The 26,303-nt window shown below is 36.0% G+C and overlaps 2 protein-coding genes across 4 annotated transcripts in view; one reads left to right on the top strand and one right to left on the bottom strand.

Annotated features, from left to right (window-relative positions):
- The window catches only part of LOC135203671 (separin-like), a 28,648-nt gene extending 18,386 nt beyond the window's left edge, over window positions 1-10,262 (top strand). Inside the window, exons 4-9 of the mRNA XM_064233557.1 lie at window positions 491-652; window positions 795-1,007; window positions 2,801-2,896; window positions 6,029-6,234; window positions 6,961-7,128; window positions 9,801-10,262. Of these exons, the coding sequence (XP_064089627.1) occupies window positions 491-652; window positions 795-1,007; window positions 2,801-2,896; window positions 6,029-6,234; window positions 6,961-7,128; window positions 9,801-10,038 (1,083 nt within the window). The 3' untranslated portion in view covers window positions 10,039-10,262. The remainder of the gene's footprint in view (window positions 1-490; window positions 653-794; window positions 1,008-2,800; window positions 2,897-6,028; window positions 6,235-6,960; window positions 7,129-9,800) is intronic.
- A 1,479-nt stretch (window positions 10,263-11,741) lies between these two features.
- LOC135203672 (tubulin alpha chain-like) overlaps window positions 11,742-26,303 on the bottom strand; it is a 147,333-nt gene continuing 132,771 nt past the window's right edge. For all 3 annotated transcript variants that reach the window (XM_064233558.1, XM_064233559.1, XM_064233560.1), the window contains exons 2-5: window positions 24,594-24,727; window positions 23,166-23,266; window positions 21,340-21,512; window positions 11,742-12,766 (exon numbers count right to left, since the gene is read on the bottom strand). In XM_064233558.1, coding sequence (XP_064089628.1) covers window positions 11,822-12,766; window positions 21,340-21,512; window positions 23,166-23,266; window positions 24,594-24,727 — 1,353 coding nt within the window. In that variant the 3' untranslated portion in view covers window positions 11,742-11,821. The remainder of the gene's footprint in view (window positions 12,767-21,339; window positions 21,513-23,165; window positions 23,267-24,593; window positions 24,728-26,303) is intronic.

Below are 26,303 nucleotides of genomic sequence, written 5' to 3'. Positions count from 1 at the left end.
TGTGACTGCTTCTTCACATATTGAACCAGCAGTTTGCCCAAACATATTGCCAAAGCTGGAGCAAATGTTGGAGTTTTGAATCTGGAACTTCATCAGTATTTGAAAAAATAACCCATATTACTAAAAAGTTACTTTATGCGTGCCCTCCTGCCAACCCTTTGAATTGGCAGTGTAGTCCTGCTTTTCAACAAATAAACAATTGAGAGGTAAATAATATCAAACACTTCTTATCAAAGACTGGTAAAGGAGGCGTTAATTAAGTAATATTTTGATATGTGTGACAAAAATGGTTTTAAAAATTTCATGTCCAGTATGTAAGGATGGTAAATTATTTTATAAAAATGGCAATAGTTTATTACTGTATTAGGAAAGTATAGTTTAGTGTTTGATGATCCATTTGAAATTTTTTTAATCAGCCTTATACTTTTATTCATTGTTTCCGTTAAACTTTCATGATGATAGAGAAGAAATTTATTCTATCTCATTGCAGTGTGTTGTCCGCAGTATGGCTGTTGCGTGGTTGCAGTATTGGAGTTGCTTGCTGATTGGTGGCCTCCATCCCAGAGAGCAAAAGCTTTTAGAAGAGGTTTCATCTCGTATCCTGTCAACTTGCAAAATGTCCATGTCCCTGAACCAAATTCAGCTTTTTCAGGTATGATTAATTAAATGATGCTGCCCAGATTTCTTGAGTAAATAAAAGTATTTTATTTTTTGTAAATGGTGTATTGGAGGTACTAGATAAAAATGGTAGTAGCTATGAACTTTTGAATTCTAATAAATATTGTTTATTTCAGAGTTTAATTAGTTGTCCAGATCCTGACAAAAAAGCTGGCAACTTGGAACCTGGCATAATATTCAGTGTAAGAGCTGGAATTGCTGCTTTGTTGGGAGAAAGTGTGCGCAGTGAGTGTGTGAAAAATCTATATGAAGCTGTCCAGAGTGAATCTGCAAATTTAGAGAAGATACGCAAAGCAGAAAGAAATCCTGTCATACTTGTAATTGGAAAAGTGAGAATCCTCCTAGCTTTCTTTTAATTCACTGTCCATGTTTTTAAAAGTTTAAATTGAATTTGATTTTAAATATTTATAAACTTTGATGCTGCTTTTTATGAATATTGATAATGTTGAAGTTAAAGAATGTAGTCTTAACACCATAACACATTTGTTTAAAGCTCTTTCAGTATGAATTTGTTCAGGCTTTCTGAGAATACAAAAGGTCTTATTTGGTTGTAAATGGCTGACTGTAAGTGACCATGAACTGCTAGTCATACAAAATCTATTGATGTCTTTCATCTTTTTATAGAGTGAGTGTAATTTCTCGTTAATTAGTGCTTTGCAATGTTTTCCTTGTACTATAAAGAATTTATGACATCTGCTAACCATTTTGTAATTTCATATACATATAATGATTGACAGGTCTTGGACATAAGTCCCTTTAAGATATTGTGAGTCTTATAAGTTTGTTTTTAAGTTTGTAAGCTTAATTTTCAAGCTGTGATCCATTATTGAGGATGTAAGTTATTTGCACCCTCTGTTACCTAAATGTATATCTGTGCACTCATTGGCTGTGGAAATATTTCCTGTGAAATATTTTCATTTTAATATATGTCAGGTAGCCAATATATAAACAATTCCTAAAAGGCATTGTTGATCACAGGACTAGATGTAAGTGATGGACATATTCTTTGGCATTCAATAGGGGGGAGTATATGCATGTATATTTTTATGCTCTCTATATCAATTTTCAATTGCTTTGAGTATATGCATGTATCTTTTTATACTCTATATAAATTTTAAACTACTTGTTATTCTACATACTATCAAGTACATTTCTTAAAATTTAACAAAAGGACATACTCTAGAAAACATTAAAAACATTCCTTTGTTTTGATGATACTTCGGTAATGCTGTCTTACAGTAGAAAATGGCTTAGTATATGATGAAAATTCTCTCTCTCTCTCTCTCTCTCTCTCTCTCTCTCTCTCTCTCTCTCTCTCTCTCTCTCTCTCTCTCTCTCTTATCAAGAACATGCCATGATGATTATTTTACTCCTCACAGTCTTACAATCCTGAATTAATTCCTGATTTAAGCTTTATATAAATTTCAGGGTCTAGTAGAAATAATGTACAAGAGAAGAAGTAAAATAAAACAAGATAACTTTTAGAAAACTAGTAAATTACTCAGACATCACCTTTGCATGGTTAATTCACCCTTTCGTAAACCAAATGACATTTTAATGACACTTTAATATAAAAGATATTTTACAATTTTAGTAGAAATAAAGTAAATTACAGTACGTACATTAATAAAGTATGTTGACTTTTTCCATTTTCTTCAAAAGCCACAGAAAATTGAGGTAAACCTGTAATTCAGAAATTTATCACATTAGATACTGTATAAAAAAAAAAAACTTGATCATATGTAAAACATGAATAAAGGTTATTTGGTAGTAGAAAAGCCTAGGGTATTTTTATTAAAATAAGATAATATATGTTCCATAAGACAATTTTGTAATGCACTTCCTATTACGTAGATCATGTTACTCTTCTCATGCTTAGCTAGTTTCTATTGTCCATGTCGTGTAGTTTTTCTTTGCTTCCTAAGAGTAACTTTAATTATTTGATTATTTTCCATTTTCCTCTCGAAATAAGATTTGGCTTGGTAGTCTAGTTAATGTAACTATGTAACAGTCAGTTAAATAATCTCAATATGCTTATGTTTCTCCCAATTGGAACTGTCTGTTTATACCTTTGTATGCATTTTTTTCCAACGAATAAACAATTATGACTTTTATTTTTCAGAATATTGCAGCCTTACCTTGGGAGATGGTTTGGGTGTTAAGAGATCAGGCAGTTACCAGAATGCCAAGCTTACGCATGCTTGCTCTTTTGTATGAGGTACGTATAAGAGAACAGATGAATTAGAGAAGTGGAGAGAAGCTTTTAAAAAGTTTCAATCTTTGTATTGCTTTTGTGACTTAGTTTTTGAAGTTAGTTAAAGAATTGTGTTCGGTAGTATTGTGGTAAAAATTATTGTATTATTTACATCTTTTGTGTATAATTTAAGATGTTAAGAAAAATTTTAAGTTTCAGAATACGTATCAAGTTCATGTGTATTGTGGAAGTTTTGTTCCTAGTTTTTGGTTAATTTGGACCTTTGTTTACTCTGTGTTTTCACCAAAATGTTGAGTTTATTGAAGTTCAAGATCTTAGCATGATATGCATTTAATTGGTTGAACTATTTGAATACTATACCAAATAAGGGTAGACAGCATGATAAATGAATATGCTATGACAATCATTACATAGATGTTTGTAACTGTGTGGCTTAGAAAAAGATAAATAATTTTAGTATTGTAGCTATTTCAGTGTATGCCTTGTTTTATAAAGTAAGTTGACACGAAATGAGATGACTCTACTTAGATATATGTATGTAAATCCTGTCTATCCTCACTTGGCAGCTTGTCTTTTTGGCTTAGGTTGTCATAGACTAATGGTTAGATTTTTATGAAAGTTTGAAAACATTTATTATATTATGTGGGTATAATCAGGAGGGAGTCACTTAATGAATTTTTCCATTGATTTAATAAAGATTCATTCCCTAGATGTTCTATTAAAATACTGGCATGAGTGAGAAAATGTATTCATTTGTGATGGTTGCTCTTGGTGGAGGAATATGCTCTGTGTTTTGGCATCCTATTCAGTCACTAATTTTTATATTACTTGGCAAGCAATTAAACCTGGAGTTGAACCACAAGATTTTAAAGATATATATATATGTAATTATAAAAATTGTAAATTCAGTAATATGTATTCATTGGTACAAGGTTTTTTAGTCACTATTGTGGACTTTGTGGAAGCATCCACAGCTGAGATATCTCTTGTTTTACATTTACTTAGGTCTGTTAGGGGGTTGAACAGTGCTGAAGATAAACTGAAAATGAAATGGCAGTGAGAATGAAAAGACAGTTTGAATAGTCCTAATGATGGGAAAAAACTGAATTGACAATAAGGTGGCATGCACAGAATAAGTGAGCTTAAGTTGCTACAGAGGACTGGAAGAAGTCTTGCCTGCATGCCACTTGGTAGGGGCAACTGATCTAATTCTTTCTGCTCCTGAGATAGAGGATTTTAAGATTTAGACATAAAAGGCTAAATAAAGGTAAAGGGATTGAGATGAAATAAATAATTTGTGTTTAATGGGTTTTTTAATTTCATTTAATGATTTTTAAAGGTATAAAAGCATCAGTGATGAATATGGTTTTTAATGTACAGTAGTACCTCGAGATACGAAAGGCTCTACTTACGAAAAACTCGAGATACGAAAGCCAATGTGAAAAATTTTACTGCTCTACATGCGAAAAGTTTTCAAGATACGAAAGGTGGTTGCTGTAAAGTCCTGAGATTCGCCCGGACCACCGAGAACAATTTTAAAACTCCCGCGCCGCCAACTGAGTAAACTCGCCACCATCCTCCCGCTCTCCCATTGGTTCCTGATGCTAGTCACCCCATAAGGTCCTGCTCTCCTATTGGTCAGCATCTACCCCTTGTGCTTTAAGTATTCTATTGGTAAAAGGATGCTGTAAATTGAAAAACGTATTCATGCAATACATTTAATAAAAAAAAAAAAACATTAGGTAAAGATAGAATAAAGAATAGAAATGAATGGTTATTATACTGTTTGGTAGTTTCAGTAGTTGAAGAGAGATAATGAAAATTTATGGCTTACTGTGTAAAGTGATTGCTTGTCGATCGTTCGATACTCGTAAGTGCTGGATGTAAACAGACGTTTGGAAGCTTTTTTTTTTCTTTGTTTATTATAGTTAATGGTTACTTAATAATTATTTGAAATGAGTACATGCAATACATTTAATTAAAAAATTGTGAATTAGATATCATAAAATTTAAAATAAATCAGACTGCCAACAAATACGTATTTTTTAGAATTCTTCTTCTGTTTTATTATTACGTTACGTATACGTATGTTTCATTATAGCTGTCAGTAACTCGGTACCTCCATTAGGTAAAGATAGAATAATGAATATAAATTAATGGTTATTATTCTGTTTGGTAGTTTCATTAGTTGAAGAGAGATAATAGTGACAATTTATGGCTTACTGTGTGCTAGGAAAAATGATTGCTTGGCGCTCGATACTCGTAAGACGGGTAAGAGCTGAATGTAAACAATCGATTGGAAGGTTTGTTTTTTGTTTGTTTGTGTATTATAGTTAATGATTAATTAATAATTATTTGAAATGAGTACATACTGATTATTTATACATTTTATTGGCATATTCTAAGCTTTTAGCTGTTAGGTTTAGATGTCAGAATCATAGACTAGGCTACAGTAGCAACCGCTAACATAGGCTAGGCTTATTGCTAAGGGACATATGCTTAAGTCCTAATATATGCAGTAAAAATGGGGTTGAACATTACATGCAGTTGAATATTACTCAAGTATGTACAGTATTTTGCCTTTTTGGAGTCATATTTCTTCCGTCGGATCGGCGTCGTAACCCTAGAACATGTGTTTTAGGCCTGGAAATATAATTTACTGGGGTGTTTTTGGAGGGCTTGGAACGGATTATTCATTTTACATGTAAAATGTGTTCCAAGATACGAAAAACTCATAATACGAAGGCCGCCTCGGAACGGATTAATTTCGTATCTCGAGGTACCACTGTATTATAATTTTTTAGAATTTTATTATGATAATGTAGGCCCCAGTATCTGACATTAAGTCTTCATGTTTGTTCATGCTTTTTTTTTTATTTCATGCTCTTTATAAGGTTATAAAGTCAAGTTTTAGGATGATGCAAGTCTTGCTTTTTGATAGTTTCTCTCAATTGTATCTTTTGTCCTGTGCACAAATGAGTTTGTGCATATTTCTCCCTTTCAGTTTTTCTTCCAACTAAAGCCTTTTCCCCCTAACAGGCTGTTGTCTTTTTGTTTCATTCAGTTTTATTACTTTTTGCCTCTGTTTATTTTTAGATTTTATCTTGACTGTAATTTTTTAAATTTCAATTTTAGCATCATGCTTCCTGTACGTCGAGCATTCTTGTCCAAGGAGTAAATCCAAGTAAAGGTTTTTATGTTTTGGATCCTGAAAGCAACCTTCCTAGAACTCAGGCACGTCTGAAAAACACCTTTTCTGAGTCTGGATGGCCTGGCATTACTGCTAAGGCACCTACTTGTGAACAGTTCAAGGATGCCCTTACTAATCAAGACCTTTTTGTGTAAGTCCTTGTTTTCAGTTTATGGCTTAGGATTTTTCAAGGTAGAATTATATTTGCTTGATACAGGAATGATTTATTTCTTAGCAGTATGGAGACTAGTAAAATAAAACTCACATTTGAATTAATGTAGTTGGCCTTCTTCCTACTTGTCTATAATATTTTTTATTTACTTTTAGTAATTGTATAACCAGCTAGACATCCTGTTAGGAATATGATTTTCTTTTCTTGAAGAGATGTGCTGTGTTGGGTAATGAATAAACAGGGCTTTTGGTATAAAAATCAATGGATATATCTGAAAATTATAGCATTCATGCATCATTTAATATTTATTTTAGAATCTTGTATTTGACACTTCAGTATGAACTTTTTCAAGTTCCATATATATTATGATTTGTTTTATCTTTAATTTTCCATCAGTCCTATTCAGAAAAAGTTTTAAATTATTTGCCAAAGTATGCCAGTTTGAATGAAAAAACTAATGGAGCACATCTTATAGAATATTATGTTAAATAATAATACCAGAGGAAAAGCTATTTGTGTATTATAGATTTACTTAGGTGTTTCCAGAACTCATTGTGCTATTTTACACACTAAATGATGTGAACTCTAAAACAGGTTAGGTCATATATAAACCCAAGTAAATATTGGATATTGTAGATTTTGTTTTAGTTTGGGGCCAATCTACCTAATGAAATCGGCATGTAATATAAATTTATTTATTTTCAGCTATGTAGGTCATGGATCAGGAAGCCAGTATATGCCAGGAGAAATAGTTGAAGGAGTTGAGTGTAGAGCCGTTGTATTTCTCTATGGGTGCTCCTCTGTGCGACTAGCTTCCCGTGGTAGAATACCTGAGCCATGGGGAGTTGTGCTGAGTTATCTCGTTGCTTACTGGTAGGTGTTTAGAGGTAATTGCATTTATACAGTGGATTCTTTACTTTTGTCAAGAATATACAGACATGTAAAGCTGAAACTGCAAACTGCATTCCAACATTTTGCCAACTATAATACAGACAGTATGAAAGTATGTAGTAATGTAATTACAGTAATACCGTGACTTACGTGAGGTTAGGTTCCAGACCCCCTCGCGCAAGGGAAATTTTTGCATAAGTTTGGCACAGTTTCTAAAATGCTAATAAATGCCTACTTCTAGAGTTTGAACAATAAATATATGACCCCAGTCATGCTCCCTAAGTATTAAGCTAACTTTTAAATGAAGTAAAAGTTACTGTAATTTCATTTAAGAGTTTGCTTAATACATTACCCAGAAAAAAAAGAAAAAAAGATGTATGGTTGTAAAAATAAAGGAGTGTGTGAAGATTACATATGTACATCATATTTCTCTCTTCTTTACCTATCCGACTGATCTATTTTTAGAAGTCTCAACATGTTTTTAAGAAATTCTTTATCCTGTCTCTTTCTCTTTGTTCTGAAATTCCTTTTCATGAACAAATCGTGCTTTTTATTTGGACTAATACAACTCTTAGTTGTGTCTTTGTTTTAGAGCACCATATTTACAGTTCTAGACAATAAAGGTAAAATTAGATAAATTGCAAATTATCTACTGCTGTCCTTACGTAAGAGAGTGAAATTAGTTATGAATTATTACAGAAAATAGTTTTGAATTATTACAGAAAAAGAGAATTATGTAAAAATCACGGATTGCTAATTGGCAACTCCCCCAACCTGTCACATTAATTTGACATTTGACATCTCTGGCCTCAAGCTTCTCTAGGAGTAAAAAAGTAGATGAGGCCGAAAGAATATTTTCATATGCATTTTGTAATTACAGTTGTATTATCATTGCTATCTATTATTATTATTATTATTACTATTATGAATAATATTTGAAAATACAAATATACATGTACCATAAAAATTCTCACATCCCAGTAAGAGAGAGACTTGTCCTTACTTAAAAATGAAATGGGAAGGTTTTTTTATTTATAATACTATCATATAAAAATGTTCTAATTACAGTTATATTATTATCATTACTATTAATATTTGAAAATATTAATAAACATAGTACAGGTAGTCCCTGTTTATCGGCGCCACGAATTGCCAATAATAGAGTTATGGCGCAGTAAATATCCAAGTTTCGGTTCATCAGCTCTCTGCAGAGAACGGAACCCCCGCTGATAACCGGGGCACATACTATGTGTACCATAAAAATTCTCTTCTCAGTAAGAGAGAGGGAATTATTATTTTTATCATTTAATGTTATTTAATTTACTGTTTTATTTGAGTGTTATTTTACTCTGCTGCCAAGATTGAATTCACTTCCTACCTGCTTCCCTTAATTTCTGATTCACAGTCTAGAATAAGGTTTATTTCTCCTTGGGAGATTCAGTCGACACCCCACACCTTTTCTTTCTTTGTCCACACTGGACTTTATTCCATCAATATATGCACTGAAGAAATACTATTGAGATATTGGAAATAATGCCGATAGAAATTGTTGGTAACACGTACTATTTTGCTACTGTGATAATACTCTTTTCCTTTGTATTTTAGTTCAGTTTCATGGAATTGGTGGATATTTTGTCCTTGAGAATATTTTTTATCTGACTTGTCTAAATCTCTCTTCCTCCGTTTCCTTAAATGTATGTTTTTTATTGCTATATCTAGACTGGAATTGTAGTGACTTGAACTATAACTGATGTTATATCTTTTACAACAATTTTTTGCTGGATGAAGACAATATAAAAAGTTCTAGAAACCCTACAGGTCAGTAAAAACTGCAGAATTGAGTGTGTGGGGGTCCCAGTTTGGCAGCACACTTACTCTGTAAGCCTCAGCTCACCAGTGAAGGAGTAGACTTTTTATATGACAAGTCTGAATTGTCCATGTTGGAAAAGCAGTTCATTATACATGTTATTTCTTTCTTTGGTTTATAATGTACACAATAGGCTTCTGCCAGATGGAGGTATGTATTGCTGTTTGCTCATTTAGATATGCAATTTTTAGTTTTGAATGGAGTGGAATATGGAATTTAGGCCAAAAGCCAAGTACTGGGATATTTCAAGGTTTGATTGTAGGTATCCTTTACGGCTACAGTGCAAATGCTAGAAGCCACTCAATTAAATGACAGTTGCTGTGAAACCCAACTCCAGATGGAGGCATCAACCCTCAACCAAAGTTTTTAAGAACTGTTTCAGAATTTACAGATTACGTGTTTCTGTTTTCAAGTTTTTAAAGTTGCTCTCAATAGAGCAATTTCTGAAGCTGCAAAAGGCAAGTGTCTGTCAAATTGCCATTGTGCTCAAGAGATGTCAAAATGACATCAAGGCAAGGCCTGTATGGCAGTTAAAGAGGCTGTACCTGTTTCATTTCTCTACAGTTTTTTTCTGCAATGATCTTTAGTGTTTTGCTCATTATTTTCTACCTTTACCTTCAGTAACTAAGTGCATGGTTCAACTGTTTAGGTGCATAAATTAACGCATTTGTGAATATGGTTTTTGTTTTTTTAATGATTCTGAAGTTAAACATTTTAATGTAGTTGGTATGCCATATGTATATAGAAACTAGGAGATGAATATTCAAGATAACTTTCTTTTTTCCAGCCCTTGTGTTATCGGTATGCTTTGGGAGGTGACTGACAAGGATACTGATAACCTGACACAAGAAATGCTAAATGCTGTGCAGGGAAAGAGTGGGAAAGCAGGCTCCCCACTGGAGAATCCACCAGCTGACCTAGCACTCCTTGTGGCTCAAGCACGTTCAGTTTGCAACTGGTATCTTACAAAAGCAGCAGTCTGTGTGTATGGCTTGCCAGTGCATATTTTGAATAATAATTTATGACATTTGCATAGTTTTTTTGGTAAAATAGTTAATACTGTACATTATCAAGATTTATCTTTAAATTCAAATGATTATGGATCTAGTTTTATATTTTAAAAGACTAAATTGTTTAATTTTAAATTTACAGTACACTGCATTGTAAATACTGTACAGTATTTTGAAGCAGAGCTATTTATGATAAACAATATTTATAGGCATTTATTGTAAATATATTTTTGTTTTAATATTTTTTTTCATGACCTGATGAGCCATATGTATATATTATAAAGATAAACATATTTTTAAAAATATGCAGGTAATCATTTTAGTAATGACCCATATTGAATGATTGCTGATGATAATGTTCCCCTATGAATGCAAATTTCTTTATTACTTGTGATTTATTTTACAAGTTCATAGATAGTACTCACTAAATTATCAATACTTGAAGTGTTGGTGATCTAAAGCTGTCTTGGTAGTTTGGAGTGATTGTTCTCTCTCACAGACTGGCAATTGTAACAATTACTCTAGTTATGTGAAGCATTAATTGTAGAGGATGCAACATATGGTGTGCCTAGTAGCAAACATTTTTCAGTTGTAATGGTTCATTTTAGTATTGGGTGATCCCAAATTATATTAACCTAATTTAACTTGTTTGGTGCTCCCTTGGTTTAGCTGTCCAATTTACATGATGGTTCTTTATCCTTGTCACCTCTCATTGGTCAACATTAAAATCTGGAGATGTAACTCATGTCTTGTTAAACTAACATTAATTTTTATCCTCAGAAGACACTGGATATGTTGCAAAGAGTCAACAAATCAGCAACTGAAAAAAAAGGTATCTGGTAAATTGAATAATTAATGTACCTTTAGGACTGCATATTTACAGTTATTAAGGTGGGTGCACTATTACATATCTCCAGATCCTTCCTGATTCATGACTTGGTGCTGTCCAGCAACATCTTAGATGACCTACAGAAGGAGTCATTTAGTATCAATCAAGTTATCTAGAGGCCTTAATAGCACCAGATCATATTTTGAAGTAGTTATTCCCTCGTGATCCATACTTGTACAGCCAACATCCATAGGTAGTGATCTGTTTTCTTCATAGGAGGGTCTCTTTCTAGGCTGTATATCATTCATGATATGAACAGAAGGGAACCAACATGTCTCATTACTATGTTCTTGGTCATATCAAAAGTTGTAAATCCTAGCTGTCAGCTTTTGTGAGTTCCTCAGCATCACAGGTATTACACTGAAATGTATCTGTGTTTTTGAGTTTTGGAAGACTGGCAAAGGCTGTAATGTATTGGACTGCTAGCATACCAGATGATAGTATGTATATAGAATCTCATGGAGTTATTCTTATTACTTTTCATCAGTTACAATAAGTTGGAAGAACTTTGTGAAAAGTATTTTGATATACAAACCTTGGTTTTAAATTGAGTTCCCGTCCTTAGAGCTACCGTCATTATAAGAAGCATGGTCAAAGAATTCCAAAATACTTGTGGGTTCTGAGAATTTCATTGTATGCAAAAAGCTGATTTAAATTGGTGCCATTCTTCTTCCTGACTGCCAGTTTATCATAGTTGTGGTATTGTAAAAACATGGTTTGTATGTTATGAAATATCCTTACGAGTTTTATTTTTTCTCACCTCAAAGATAATTGAAACACAAATTTTATTTTGTCTCACCTCAAAGATAATTGAAACAGTTATTACAAATATGTTTAATTCTTTATAATTATTTTACAAGAGATCACAATAGATAACTACATTATTCGGTAAACTAGGGAAATATAAATTCAGTATTCATCATCAATTTTATCATCATCAAAACCATCAACTTCATGGTAGTCTCTCTCAAGTTGAGCAAGATTATCTCTTGCTTCTGACAGTTCACCATCTTCCAAACCCTCCCCAGCATACCAATGGACAAAGGCACGTTTAGTGTACATAAGGTCAAACTTATGGTTAATCTTGGCCCATGATTCTCTCAAAGCTGTTGTGTTTGCCAGCATACACACAGCCCTGTTTGTTTTTGCCAAGTCTCCACTTGGTACGACAGATGGGTAACCTCCATTAATACCAATCTTGAATCCTGTCGGACACCAATCAACAAACTGCACAGTTTTCTTCAATCTTATGGTGGATATAGCCCTCTGAACATCATTAGCTACAATATCACCTCTATATAATAAACAGCAGGACATGTATCTACCATTTCCTGGGTCACAAGTTGCCATTTGAGTAGATGGATCAAAACAGGCATTGGTTATGTCAGCAATTGATTGTTGTTCATGATAAGCATTGTCTGCAGATATCACAGGGGCGTACGTAACAATGGGAAAATGAAGGCGAGGTAATGGCACTAAGTTAGTTTTGTAGTCCCTCATATCAACATTAAGATCTCCATCAAACCGGAGTGATACAGTTGAAGCAGAAACTACTTGAGCAACATGTTGGTTTAGGTTGTTATAATTGGGACGTCCAACTCTGAGTTTATTTATGCACAAGTTATAAGTTGCCTCGTTGTCAAATACAAAAACACAGTGATCATATTCCATTGTTGTAGAAGCATGCAGTACAGTGTTGTAGGGCTCTACCACTGATGTAGACATCCGAGGTGAAGGAAAAACTGCAAATCTTAATATGCTTGTATTGGAGTAGAGCTCAGACAGCTTTTCCAACAACAGAGACATAAAGCCTGAGCCTGTGCCTCCCCCAAATGAATGAAAGAACATAAATCCCTATGGGAGAAATAAAAACAAAATGTCAATTAGTTCAATATACTGTAACTTATAATTAGAAGCTATCAAGTATTGATTAACTGAGGTAAGATTAAGAAATTAAGAACTACTCGAGATAAGCAATGTTTTGATTAAAATGAAATCTGGCTAACAATGGCTACTAACAGCCACCCTCTTGGATTTCAATATTAAGTATTTTTTGACCAAGTTCATAGCCTATACCAATTAACCATACTCTGTCCAATGTTTTGTTAATATTGTCATCCCGTTTTCAACAGAATGTCTTGTAATAGCCAGTACAATACATTTCTAATCTACTTTCCACAGATCATAGATTAATTTTTACATAATTAGCTCTGGAATTCAATATCTTACTCATAAACACGTGAACTTGCAATGATGCTAGACTGCTTCTTATATTACCTCACAACAGCCATTTTCATCAGTTAACTGTATTGTGTTTTTACTCAGGTTAAAGTGTCTAAATTTTAATGTTTACTTGTTCATACACAGAACAGACCATAGTCTTTACGTAAGGGTGATTTTCTCAAGCACTTAGCTGGAATCCAGTTAAAAATAGCCCAAGGTTTTGGATACCCAATGGGGAAAGGTAGGAGAAGCATGACCTGGATTACCTCCCTAGTTGATGCTGTGACGCTTTAGTTCTCTCTTTAACCATCATCTCGCAAGACAAGCGCTGCCCTTTTCTCGCTAAGAAGACAGTGAGGGAGGAGGCAGCCCCCATTAGTAGTCTTTCAGGCATGGATGTGCAGAAACTTTCCGAGTGTTGGACATCATTAGGCCTACCAAGGATACCCACCTTTTGGGGCCTGCTGTCTCGCTTCATGTCTTCCCGTATCCCAATGTCTACCACCATGACAGTTTCCAGAGCTACAGTGTCTGTCTTACTCTTCTTTGTTGTCATCTGTTCTTTCCATCCCTCTCAGATGTTGGAAGAAGGACGACTTTGTAGCCCCTCCACACAAGAAAATTTACAGGCCCTCCCCAAATTCATGTTTTTACTGCATCTGATTTCTTGATTGGCTAATTTTGGCCATGTTGAGTCTCTTCCTCTTCGTCTAGAGATGCTCCTGACTTACTTGCCGTTTTGGATGGCTGTGGATTTGTCAAGGCTCATGTCCACATCTTCTCCTCTTGATAAGATAAGTCGCCCAATTACTGATTCTCATAAGAGAGCTTACTCATCAAGAGAAGTTGCCTTTTAAGAGCCGCAGATCTACAGATTGGGCTCCTCCACAAGAAGTTGCAGATTGATGACAAGGTGACCGACAAAAGGTCTAACATTGAGGGAATGTTCTGATTGGGACTGTTCTCCATGTGACGGGAGCCCACGCTCTCATTTACACGGCTGTGTTTGTTCTCAACATAATGGGAACCCTACACGGTTTGCTAACCATCTATGGCCTTCATCCCCTTATCATAGTACGCACTCCCATTCTCACAGATGGGACAGAAATCAAGACAGGGTCCCTTCTTGTTTCTAAGAACAGTGGTCTTAGGACCTGAGCGTGCTTAGGCTCCAACAATTAACAAGGATATAATTGATACCACTGATTCAGCTGATAGACCAGGTGGAGAACCTTGTGGCCCAGAAATAGAAGGCCCTCTTCCACTCGATGCAGACAATCAAGAACTACTGACAAGATACACAGAAGTTTTCAAATCCATTCATGGGTACAATCATCTAGCTGAATAGTGTGTGGCTACCTGTTTTATATTGCCCCACGGGTCTTGTCAGGCCCAAGAAAGAAACGAAGGTATTGTTAGCTTTGCCATGTTCTATTCAAGTATATGTTAGTTTTACCCAGACCACTGAGCTGATTGACAGCTTTCCTAGGGCTGGCCCGAAGAATTAGGTTTTTTTATGTAGCTTGGAACCAATTGGTTGATTAGCAACAGGACCTACAGCTTATTGTGGGATCCGAACCACATCGAGAAATTAATTTCTATCACCAAAAATAAATTCCTCTTGATACTGTGTTGGCCAAGCTGAGAATCGAACTTCGGACCACCGGATGGCTAGCCGAGCGCGAAAACCACTCGTCCAACGAGGAATTTGTGTTCTAATCGAGCTGACTGCTTTCTCAACAAGGTGAATTCTCTCATCTCTGGACTGGACAATTCACTTCAGTCTGGCACGTCTTTACAGTTACTTCCTCCACCACTTCCACAACATAGATGTTTCTACGTAACCCCTCAGGCTGCGTCATAATCTAGACAGGTGGATCCAGAACTGGTGTGACTAGGCTCAGGCCCCTATCCTTAGATCACTTTAACCCTTAAGAGCCGGGCTAAAAATTCAATATGCAGCATCCCATGCTGGGGTTAACTATTTAGAAGGGCAATTTAAGGAAAAAATAAAACCTCAATGGAAAGAGTAAGATATGCAAATGCACAAGGTGTAAGAAAAAAAATTAATAAAAAATTTTCCCTACTTCCCATGAAAAGTTGAAAAAGACTATTTACAACCCCTTGTGGAGCCTCTTTTACAAAACAATCATAAATTTTACCAAGTTGTAAATGTTTTTTCTAATAAATAATTTTATTTTATAAAATTGTAATTATAGATCACATACCAAAACAGATAAGAAAAAAATGAAAAAAATTCTTTGTATATCTGTTGTGAAATATTTATATAAATTTACCGAGATTGAAGATGCAGTAACTTTTTTGGATTATACATGTTTTTTGTATTTCTTTGCACTTTTCTTTGCAAAATTACAATTACAACTGACATACTATCATAAAATAGAAGAACTAAAACCTGCAGCAACCCCTGGGTATATTATGATCAAATATATAGACTTCATGCGAGAGAGAAAGGCAGTACATACTCACTTGAAGTCAAGATCACAACTAACTCCTGAACTGCCTGCTTCATTAATCTTAGCCAGTCTAAAAGTTGACATTAGTGAATTTATAGGCTATAGAAGTAATGGGAACTTTCCTCCCCGATTCCTCCAAATCTATGGCATATTAATAAAGATGCTCACCATGAGTGAATCCATCCACCACCCAAAACCTGTTATTGCTACTCATGAGGGTATCCATCCTTAAGGCGGAGGGCACCACCTTCACACCAAAAGTCGGCCACAATGGAGTTAACTGCTTCTACAGCTAATCAAGCAGTTCTGTGGCTTGATTTATGCCCAACAACATCGGGCAAGATCTCTTCTGCTTCAATGATTAGCAACAGTGAGGAAAATGACACCTTCCTTAGACTATTACAATCTGCCAGCAAGATCATACCTGGCTTACTTTACATCAAATATGTGGGCTAATTGGTTGCTGAAAAGAAGACACTGCCCTCTCTAAAGTTTCCAGATTACTCGGCCCTAATTCTATTGTGGCACTTCTCTTTCCTAAGGATCAGGTTGACACTGCAGTTGGCAGAAGGAGAGCAGATAACAATGACTGTCTGGTCCAAGCTTTTTCTAAGTTGTCTGGTCCTTCATGTGCCAATGTAGCTGGGCCTAGACCTCAGGCTACCTTGTACATTTTACCTAAAACCTCAAGCCTCAACAGGCCCTTGCAGGGGCCCCCAACCTTTGTCTACTCTAGCTAAGAAAACTCTTCAGCAAAGTCACTTTCAGCCCTGTTCTTCCAGACCCAGGAGAGGAGGAAGAAAATAGAAAGGATGCCCCTCCCCACTCGCTGCCATCAGTGGGGGTTGCCTGGCAGGCCATTGGGCAACTGAGCAGTAGTATGGAGCAGAGACCTGGATAGAAGATTTTCTACGGGTGGGATACCTACTCCCCCTCAAGTTTCTTCCTCTCTCCAATTGGCCACTCCACCAAAGAACATATGTTCAAGACTCGCATAAGTATCTGGCTTTCCAAAGAAGTGGGAAAATGATTGAAAAAGGAACTGTGGAGGTCATAATGATCATTCCCTAGGCTTCTACAGCTTCTGCTACTGAAGGCATAGGGCAGTTGGAAGCTAATAGACCTGTTTACTCTCAACCTTTTCATCGTAAAGACTTAGTTCAAAATGGAAACTCCTCCCACAGTTCTAGCACTAGTTTCAACGACTGGCTGGTCTTGGCAAATTCTCGGGTAAAGTTAATCCAATACAGGGACTGTCTCCTCCAATTTGGTCACAGCTTAGGCATAGTGATTAATTTGGAGAAGTCAAATCTTATGCCCAGCAAAAAGATTCTTTATAGATACGAGAGCAGTGAGGGTCTTCCCATTACCCATCAGATCCATGCATCGACAAGTTCAGGACATTGTACCTGGAAAACCTCATTATTCATGGATGTCTCCACCTAAGATTCCTTCAGTGGAGATAGAAGAGTTTTTGTTCCCATCAAAGGATTCTCCCTTCTTCTGAGTTCCTCTTTCAAAGGAAGTGAGAACCTTAGCATGGTGGGTAGACAACAGGAACCTGACCATAAAAGTGCCCCTTCTGTTCTCAGACACCTTGAACGAGGGTTGGGGAGCACACCTTGAAGATCTTTTGACTCCCAAGTATGTGGGATCACCAAGACAAACTGCTTCACATAAACAATTACACCAATGGGCAGTAGTCACTCGATGGCTCTCTCAGCCAGATACATTCCAGTCAAGAGGAACATAGTGACAGACAAGCAGAGTCGTTAGGGCCAAGTGCTAAGGACAGAGTAGTTACTTCATCTGAAGTAGCAGAAAGGTTGTTCCATCTGTGGAGAAGGCCAATGACAGATCCTTGGGCCACTGCAGAAGACATTATGCAACACCCTCGGGACAATCTGAATGCTTACGCCTTTCCCTCCTTTTGCCTGATCCATTAAGTAATCAACAGAGTTATGACTTCTCAGAACCTCAGAATGACCCTTGTGACCACACTCAGAGTGGTACCCCAATCTTTTGGCTCTGCTAACCAAGGCACCGATAGATATTACCCCCCTGGCACAACCTCCTTTGCCAACCACACAATGAGAGGTTCCACCAACTGGTATGTCCCATCTCTTCACAGCTGGAGGCTATCCACTATTTCCTGCAAGCTAGAGGCTTCTCTTGCAGAGCAGCAAGAGAAATATCTGGCTATCTCAGGAAATCATTTACAACCATGTACCAATGGAAATGGGACGTCTACTGTGATCCCAGTCGGAACTTGTATTCAGCAAGTAACATACTTCCTCATATTCTTCCTTAGGGAGACAGCTACTTTCTGTGTCAGCCATCAAGGGCTATAGGATTACATAGTTCTGTTTGATAGTCCTGTTCCCTGAGAGATCTGAAGCCTCCTAACTGGGATTTGACCGTAGTCCTTAGTAGCCTCACTCATGCTCCATTAGAACCCTTACGGGATTCATCAGATAGAAGTTTAACTCAAAAACGGTCTTCTTACTGACCTTGGCTTCATCAAAGAGAGTAGGTGAACTTCACGGCCTTTATTGTTATGTTAAACACTCGAGGGGTTGGGGGTCCGTAGCCTATGAATTTGTCCAAGAATTTGTAGCCAAGACAAAATCCATTGGTTCACGATGACAGGTTAGAGTCATTCTTGATCCTCTCTCTTGGAGGTTTTGTTTATAACGAACTAGACAAAATTACTTTTATGTCCTGTCAGGGTACTGCATAGCTATCTAAAAAGGACTTGAGACATATCAGGCCTGAGTGTCGAAGACTTTTTGCTAGCACAGGCCAAAACAAGAAAGAAGTGTCCAGAAAGTCAGAAAGTAACTTCAGATGCCAATACAGTGCATGCAAACGCTCACAATATTAGGAGCTTGGGCCCTTCCATCACTTTCAAAAAGAACTTGTTGATCCATAGGCTATTGAAGGCTGGTACATAGGTTTGTCAAATGTCCTTCACCTCTTTCTATCTCTAGGACAATGCCCATGGGTCCATGGTCACTTTCCTTGGGTCCAGTGGCTGCTCAACAAGTTGTGTAGCTCATCCAGTGCCCCTAGCAGGATAGTTTGTATCTTACCTGAGATGTTGGTTATGAAAGTGACAGTGAATGGGATGACTGGCCTTTTTCCTTTCTCTTTCTTCTCTTCCGGCAGGAAGTGGAGAGATTTGAACCATCATTGGCTGTAACTGGTAAGATACAAGTGAGTGAGCAACTATTCTATTTGTCATACTTGATTGTTCCTACACAATAGAGGGACTGACAACAGAATGAGGTTGGTAGCTAATGTGAGTTTTGTTGTCTCCAACAATTACATGTTCTTTCCTTCTTCCAAGACACTGTGTAGACAGAAGTTCCCATTGTCTCTCAGCCCAGATGTCTGGCTGTTGGGTAATCTTTTGCTTAACATACAACTCCTTCCTATGCTCTAACAACTGACCAGGAAGTGAGCCGAACCACCAGTCTGTGTTCTAAAGCTTACTTTATCCTCCCACCAAAAGTACGTCTCCTCCCCTTACGTAAAGACTGTAGTTTGTTTTGTATATGAACAGATTTGTAATCAATTTGTATTTTCCATAACGAACAAACCTGAGGTCTTTACATAAATGGCCCACTTCAAGCCACCCCTCATACATTTACCTGGGCTGGAAGAAAACTGAAGTGTCACAGCATCATCTAAGGGGGAATCCAGGTCAGGCTCCACCTACCTCATTCCCCATTGGCTATATCCCGTTGCTAACAAAATTTTGTGCCATTTTTAACAGGACTCCAGCTAAGGGCTCAAGAAAATCCCCCTTACGTGAAGACCTCAGGTTTGATAGTTATGAAAGATACAAAATGGTTAAAAATTTGTCTTTTCACATTACTGAGAATTTTGTAAATTATTAATTTATTGGCATACTTATTTTTCTCAAACGATCCTACTGAAGATTTATTTTGGTTCACATTACATATAACGTGCCTTATTCCAAGCAGAATTCATATCAGTCACACCATTTCCTGCCATTCATTGCATCAACTCATCCTATCGTGAGACTCAATAGTGTAACTATCTCGGCCAGTCACCTCACACAAGCAAAATGTTCCCTCTCTTCCTATCTGTGCAACAGACTCAGTGAGTAGGCAAATCTAGCCCATCCTCTCATCCCAACATAAGTAGCAGAACCTCCTCGTAGTCTCCGGTAAGAAGGGGCTGGAGGAGAAGAGACCAGTCCCATCCCTTATCTGCCTCCTCCTCTGCAGGGAGTTGTCTGCAAAATGGTTAGACTGGCAGTGCACTGAGATTGAGTGCTGAAGTACAATGGCACATTTACTAAACCCCTTTTTCATAGAGGCATCCTTTCCTTGCTGCTGGTAGTTTGGACCCCTTTGACAGCCTAAGCTCACAAGATAGGCACCATCGTCTGCACCGCCTAGATAATTGGCTCTTCATAGCCTCTTCCTAATAATCCCTAAAAGAGGTCCTAGTATTTCTGTTGGCTTTTTGCCATCACCTAAGCCTTCAAGTCAGTCTATTGAAATTGGATCTGTCACCTCCACACAGAGGGGATTCAATGGTTGAAGGCCACTCTCAAGCTGTTTTCAAAGGGTACAATTCCAACAGTTAAGCATTGGAAAATCATGACATGATATGTGATATCCCAAGATTAATTGGTTCCCTCAGACAGATTTAAATAACTGATCTTTCCAACTAAGGCTTGCAGGTTCACAGAAGGCTGCTTCCATGCTGGACATCATCCTGGACTAGTGAAGTAGGTGATGGCAGACATAAACAAGTAGGGAGAAAGAACCTGAAAAGGATTCTTCCTGGTTGTGGGAGACTTATGTCCTTTTGTTCAGATATGCCTTAAATGGAGTGTAAGAACGCTAACACTTTGGACTGAGAGAGAGAGAGAGCTTAGCTTTGTGTTGGGAACAGAACAAATCTCAGATTTTTTTCAACTTCCCCAGATCCAAAGACATTCTTTGTTAGCAATTAAGGATATAAGTCAGTACTTGAATACTGAATAAAGTCACTGATGTGGGCTTGAGCAGGGATAAATTAGGTGTACTCTTGGCATCTCAGTGAGGCCTGACTAGTTTTTGGGGAAAGACGTATTTACAACTCCCAGCAGAGCCTTCTCTAAGACGCACTGATGTGATAAAGACTGCATGCCTCCTACCCCTGGCCTTTTCCAAGCAAGGCAGAGAGTTATACACCATCGGACAATTTTATTCATACAAAGAACTGGTCGCCTATCAACTTCTTCTTTCAGAACTTCATGGTCATGACCCAAGAAGCAAGCCCAGAGAGCAACTTCCTTCTATGCCCCTAGAACTATTGGGCTCAACCTTTTAGAGGATATCTTGGAAGTTCTAGAAATTTACTGAATTTTCTGTTACTAGGAACAAAAACTATTATATCCTGGTTTGTTGTATGAAATTTTAACCTATTGGTGCCCATAAATATGTCTTATTTTATAAAAGGTTTATTCCACAAGAGTACAGCATGAAACTGCAGCTAGCAAGTTGGTTCCTTGCACCTGTTCACAAATGTATCTAAGGGCCTGTTAAAGGTATGTGATAATAGTCTTAACATTTTCTTAATATTCTAGGGTAACACTTGTTTGTGCAATACGTACTTTAAAGAGACTGGAAAATCCGTCTCATGATAAAATGCTTTTAATCTATCAGTAGGCAAGATATAAAATTGTTTAGAAGCTTCTAACCTTACCTGTAGTCCTGAACAGGCTTCTGCTTGTTTTCTGATTCTGTCAACAACTTTTTTAATTACTTCCTGCCCCACAGTGTATCGACCACGAGCAAAATTGTTGGCAGCATCTTCTTTGTAGGTTATCAGGTCATCAGGATGGAATAGTTCCCGATAAGGGCCATGCTGAATTTCATCTGTTGAAATTGAGATATTTGTCAAATTGAAATGTAAAATACTAAAGATACTGGACATTTAAAGACCACAATAATTATGTTCAATTATAAAAATTCAATTACTGTAAGAATACATAAGAATAAGGAAACAAACTGAAAATTGTTTGTTCCAGCAGACAAAAGTGTTGAGTACACTACCGTAAAGGAAATACAATGAAAATTATTACAAAAGAAAAAGATAATGACAATTTACAATGTCATAGAACATTGACAGAAAGAAGTCTAGGAATTAATACTTGCAGACCTGAACTTAGAACCAAGTAATGGGTTAAGATTTTGTCAAGTAATTGAACTTCCCAACCACATACGTTCGCCATACCTTTCATCTTTTACAAAAGTGAGAGAGGAATCTTTCCTTATTTACTTGTATGTAAACACAACTAATTATACATGATTTGTAAAATAAACAAATTTGTTACTTCCCTTTCCTGGCACTTCCTCTATTACCTTGTGTAATTATCTATTCCAAAGGTATCTGTCTTGATCCCCTTAGATGACATGTGTTCTTAAAACATGAATTACTTACAATATGCCATGCTGATTACAAACTGATAAGAAGTGAAACGGATTTATATTATAAGACCTCTCCCCACCAAGGAAGTCTTGTTTAACACGCCAGTTCAAATGTCTTACATTAGAAGTGTGCCAACTTGAGAGGTTTAGCTGCGAGTCAATGGTTGACCACCTTTCTCCACATCCTTAGCCTATTATTCATATGGTGGTATAGGTCTTTTAACTTTCACCTTGACCCTTATCACATAGTATTTTATGTCTGACCTTTTCAAAGAGGTTTAACATGTCCCCCTTTTTTCCTTCACTGTTGCACTTACAGTGTTTCCTACTACCTTAATGGTAGCTACAAAGACTAATAATTAATGTATTGTGCCCCCTGCCCCTGTCATTTTCTCTACACTTATCCTTGGTGATTGTGGCATAAGTTCTTGCTTTTGTACCAGGTCGGAATGAAGAGGTCCTGTGTGTTTGCATAATTGTTATCTGGAACATCCTGACCTACAACTGGGGCCATTAGTAGAACTGTGAGAATTTTTATCCAAGACTGTAATTATGTCATTAATATACTTCCTTGTGGTCTTGTTTCAATAAAGATGCTGTTCAACCTGTACAATTCTCTTCTTTATTATACCATATCAATGTCTGTTCTTCAGAAACTCATTAGATATGTACTGTAGGCAGCTAAGAAAAGAATATTAAAACTCATGAATGAAGATGGAAGAAAAGAAAAAGGGTAACACTCATCACACCATCTTAATGCTAAAAACCCAAGCTTGAAATTAAGGTATTGACAAGGGGAAGGTATCAGTTTATGTCAATCACTACCGTACTTTAATTTTTAAGGAGGTTTATTATTGTATGGAAATGTTAACTGATAAATTCCAAGTATTATTTTTATGAGTTCCCTTTCACGTTTCTTATTTATTAAACAGTAAATTTAAGAATCAAAATAGACTAAAGTAGGTCCAAGATCTGACATCAGAAGTCAGTAACAAGTTTAAACATGGTCTTATCTGTACTATGGAAGAATCTTTGCCATCAACAACTTCACAAAGAAATACTCACCCACACACACACACACACACACACACAAATACTCACCAACAACTGTGGGTTCTAAATCCACAAAGACTGTCCGAGGAACAAACTTTCCTTCTGGAGTTTCAGAGAAAAAAGGATCAAGGGATGAACCATTCTTTTCACTGCAAGTAAAAATGAAGTATATTATGGCACTTGAAAATTCTTGTAGAACTTGAGTTGTCATGCATTTTTTTAAACTGATTGTGATGCAAAATACTTATGAATAAAGTTAACTGTCTTGAAGTCTTTATTTTGTGATAATGACAAATTTTGATTATTACATAATAAATGTAAACTGAAGTCTGGCAAAATATTCAACTGATAAGATGAAAAAATTACAATGAGACACTTAGGAAACCAAATTTCCTTCATATCTTCCAAGATATTTATAGTACAGTACACAGCACTCTGAACATATATTGGGTATTGGGAAAATCATGCAATATACTATACTCCATTTCCCAGATTCTTATTACTGAAAACTTATGCAAATGGCTGGTAGTTTTCTTTCATGTTATAAGCATCACATATCAGAGAAACTCCATAGGTGATGTAACATTCTGAAAAAGTACATCAAATAATTTCTATTCAAACAATTGAGAGAATGGTTTAGTTAATTAACTACAATATACTTACTATCTGATCTGATAGTTGCCTATAATGACATCAAATTTTAAACTTTTGACAATATTTTTAAAACAAACTCATTTCAAGATCAGTAACAATAAAATACAATAACGGAAACTATCCTTTCGCACTTAAAATTATGCTGTTCTAAAACTTGGATAGCACTTAAAACTGCTGTTCTAAAACTTAACAGTTTTTAGACTTTTGTGGAAATTTTCGGTTTCTAACAAACTGACCATCATTCACTCATCATAAACACTCCATTGCACAGCTCAATCTTTTCCCATCTGAATTCAGTATATTTCAGCAATCTCAATGATTCAGTCTATTTTAATATCTCAAAGGAAAATTTTACCATTTCAAGTATATTTTCATTTTCCAGTATTAGAGAGAATGAATGAATTAGTCTAATTTACTTAAGACTTGCACTTTCCATTTTAAATAGCGAGTCCTAAAACAGGATGGCACAGTGTACCACATACATCAAAATCCAAGACAGCTGTACCTTGATAAATGAGTGTCAGAATGCTATAAAGGAAAGCGGTCGACAACTAGCATGAATAGCTTTTAATAAGACAATCATTTTGGAACTATACAACTCTTCATATACTTCTTTCAATGCTTCCTTTTAGTTTTGTTTCCTTGTACAGTAAATAGCTGTCATATTAGTAGTGATACCTAATACAGCTAATGATCCTGCCATTCTTTAATAAAATACGAATGGGTCACAATGTGGCTCAAGAAGCAACCTGGATAAACTAAAGTTACCATGCACTTAACGCAAATCGGTAACAGTATACAGTCACAATACCAGTAGCCTACCTGTCTTGAAAGAGCTCTCCATCAGGTAAAAGACCATGTTCCAGGCAATACAGTTCCCAACAGGCCTGCCCAATCTGCACTCCAGCTTGCCCTACTTGTATTGATACAACTTGTCGCCCACCACCACCACCACCCTGAAAGAAAGCTAGAAGTTAAATAGCCTGTTAAGGTGTAAGTACACATCCCTACTAACCAACCTCACCCTGCCCCACCATATCTAGCCGGGACTAAACTCCTGACAGCTGGAATGTGTGTACAGAATTCTGGGAATTTGCTTAATGTTGAACTGCAACCAATATAGTATGTGCATGAGAAGAGTATTTCTAAATTAAAAATTATTTTATTTGATTTTATTTTAAATGGTTTTTGGGGGGTTTAGGGGGAAGAGACTGCTGAGTTTATACATGGCATGAAATGGTAGCAGCATGATATGCCTCTTAAAATAGGAAGGTTATGTATGACAATCAGGGTGAAACATGGGACAGAAAATAACAAATTTTGGCAGTAAAATGTATATCAAAACAGGGTCATAGAATTATTAAGAGTAAACAGGTATTATGGTACAACAACACCCAGGTATTACTCTCCAAACACTTCAAACAGGATGCAATGATGGCTTATTGCAACATAACATGTTTCAGAAAGTTCCACTTTATCCTCCCCATGTGCAATTTTTACAAATTACAAGTAACGTGTTGCTTTGTGAACAACAATGTAGTTTAAATAGAGATCATTCTTGGGCAAAGAAAGTTCAGGATGTTGCCAGTCAGAATATTTGCCTAAAAATTATTTTAAAAGTCACTGTTCATATACTACAGCACAAATGTTTCAGTAACAATTTTTTTGACTGAAATTTTACCCAAAAGAATATTCAGGTGATGCTTTAAACAAGACACCTTGGGTAACAGCTTGAGTCTTTAATCTAGCAATGGAAGTCATGACAATAATTCAATTTTGGTAAGAAAAAGCTTCAAGATAAACATTGTTGCCACGAGGGCTCTCTAGAAATAAAAGGAAAATGATAGCTGTGCAGTAATTAGCTTAGGATTTTAAATGTGTAATAATTTATTTGCATAATCTTTCTTGTTTATAAACTCTCTCTCATCGTAAGAACAAATAAACTTACTCTGTAAATTAAGTTCCATTAGGATAGCCAGTGTTAATGATGAACTAAATATTTAGAAAAATGGCATAACAGAAGGCATCGCTGATGATAACTGACCTAAGACTAATAACTAATAATGTCCAGTGTACAAGTACCTATACATATAGATTTTATTAGTAGTAGTACATATGGTAATTATTATTATTACTGTATCATTATTATTATTATTATTATTATTATTATTATTATTATTATTATTATTATTATTATTTCGTTCTAAAGGGTCCACAATAATACAAAGTGTAAAAAGTCTGTGTATAATTTTGAAGACTTTACAGAAAGCTTTCGAACCCTTCCCTGGGTTCATCTTCAGTCCAAATGAAGAATACTTTACTACAAGTACAGCTATCATTTTCCTATTATTATTATTATTATTATTATTATTATTATTATTATTATTATTATTATTATTATTATTATTATTATTATTATACATGAATTTGCCTTATTAACTTCTACAAACCAAAATGCTCTCACTGGAGAAAAATGAGGATAAAATGAGTGATTGTAAGTAATTAACATTAAACAGAACTTTAAGAAACATT

Source organism: Macrobrachium nipponense, chromosome 36 (assembly GCF_015104395.2).
Source record: "Macrobrachium nipponense isolate FS-2020 chromosome 36, ASM1510439v2, whole genome shotgun sequence".
NCBI lineage: Eukaryota > Metazoa > Arthropoda > Malacostraca > Decapoda > Palaemonidae > Macrobrachium > Macrobrachium nipponense.
This window is presented reverse-complemented; position numbering and strand designations above follow the sequence as displayed.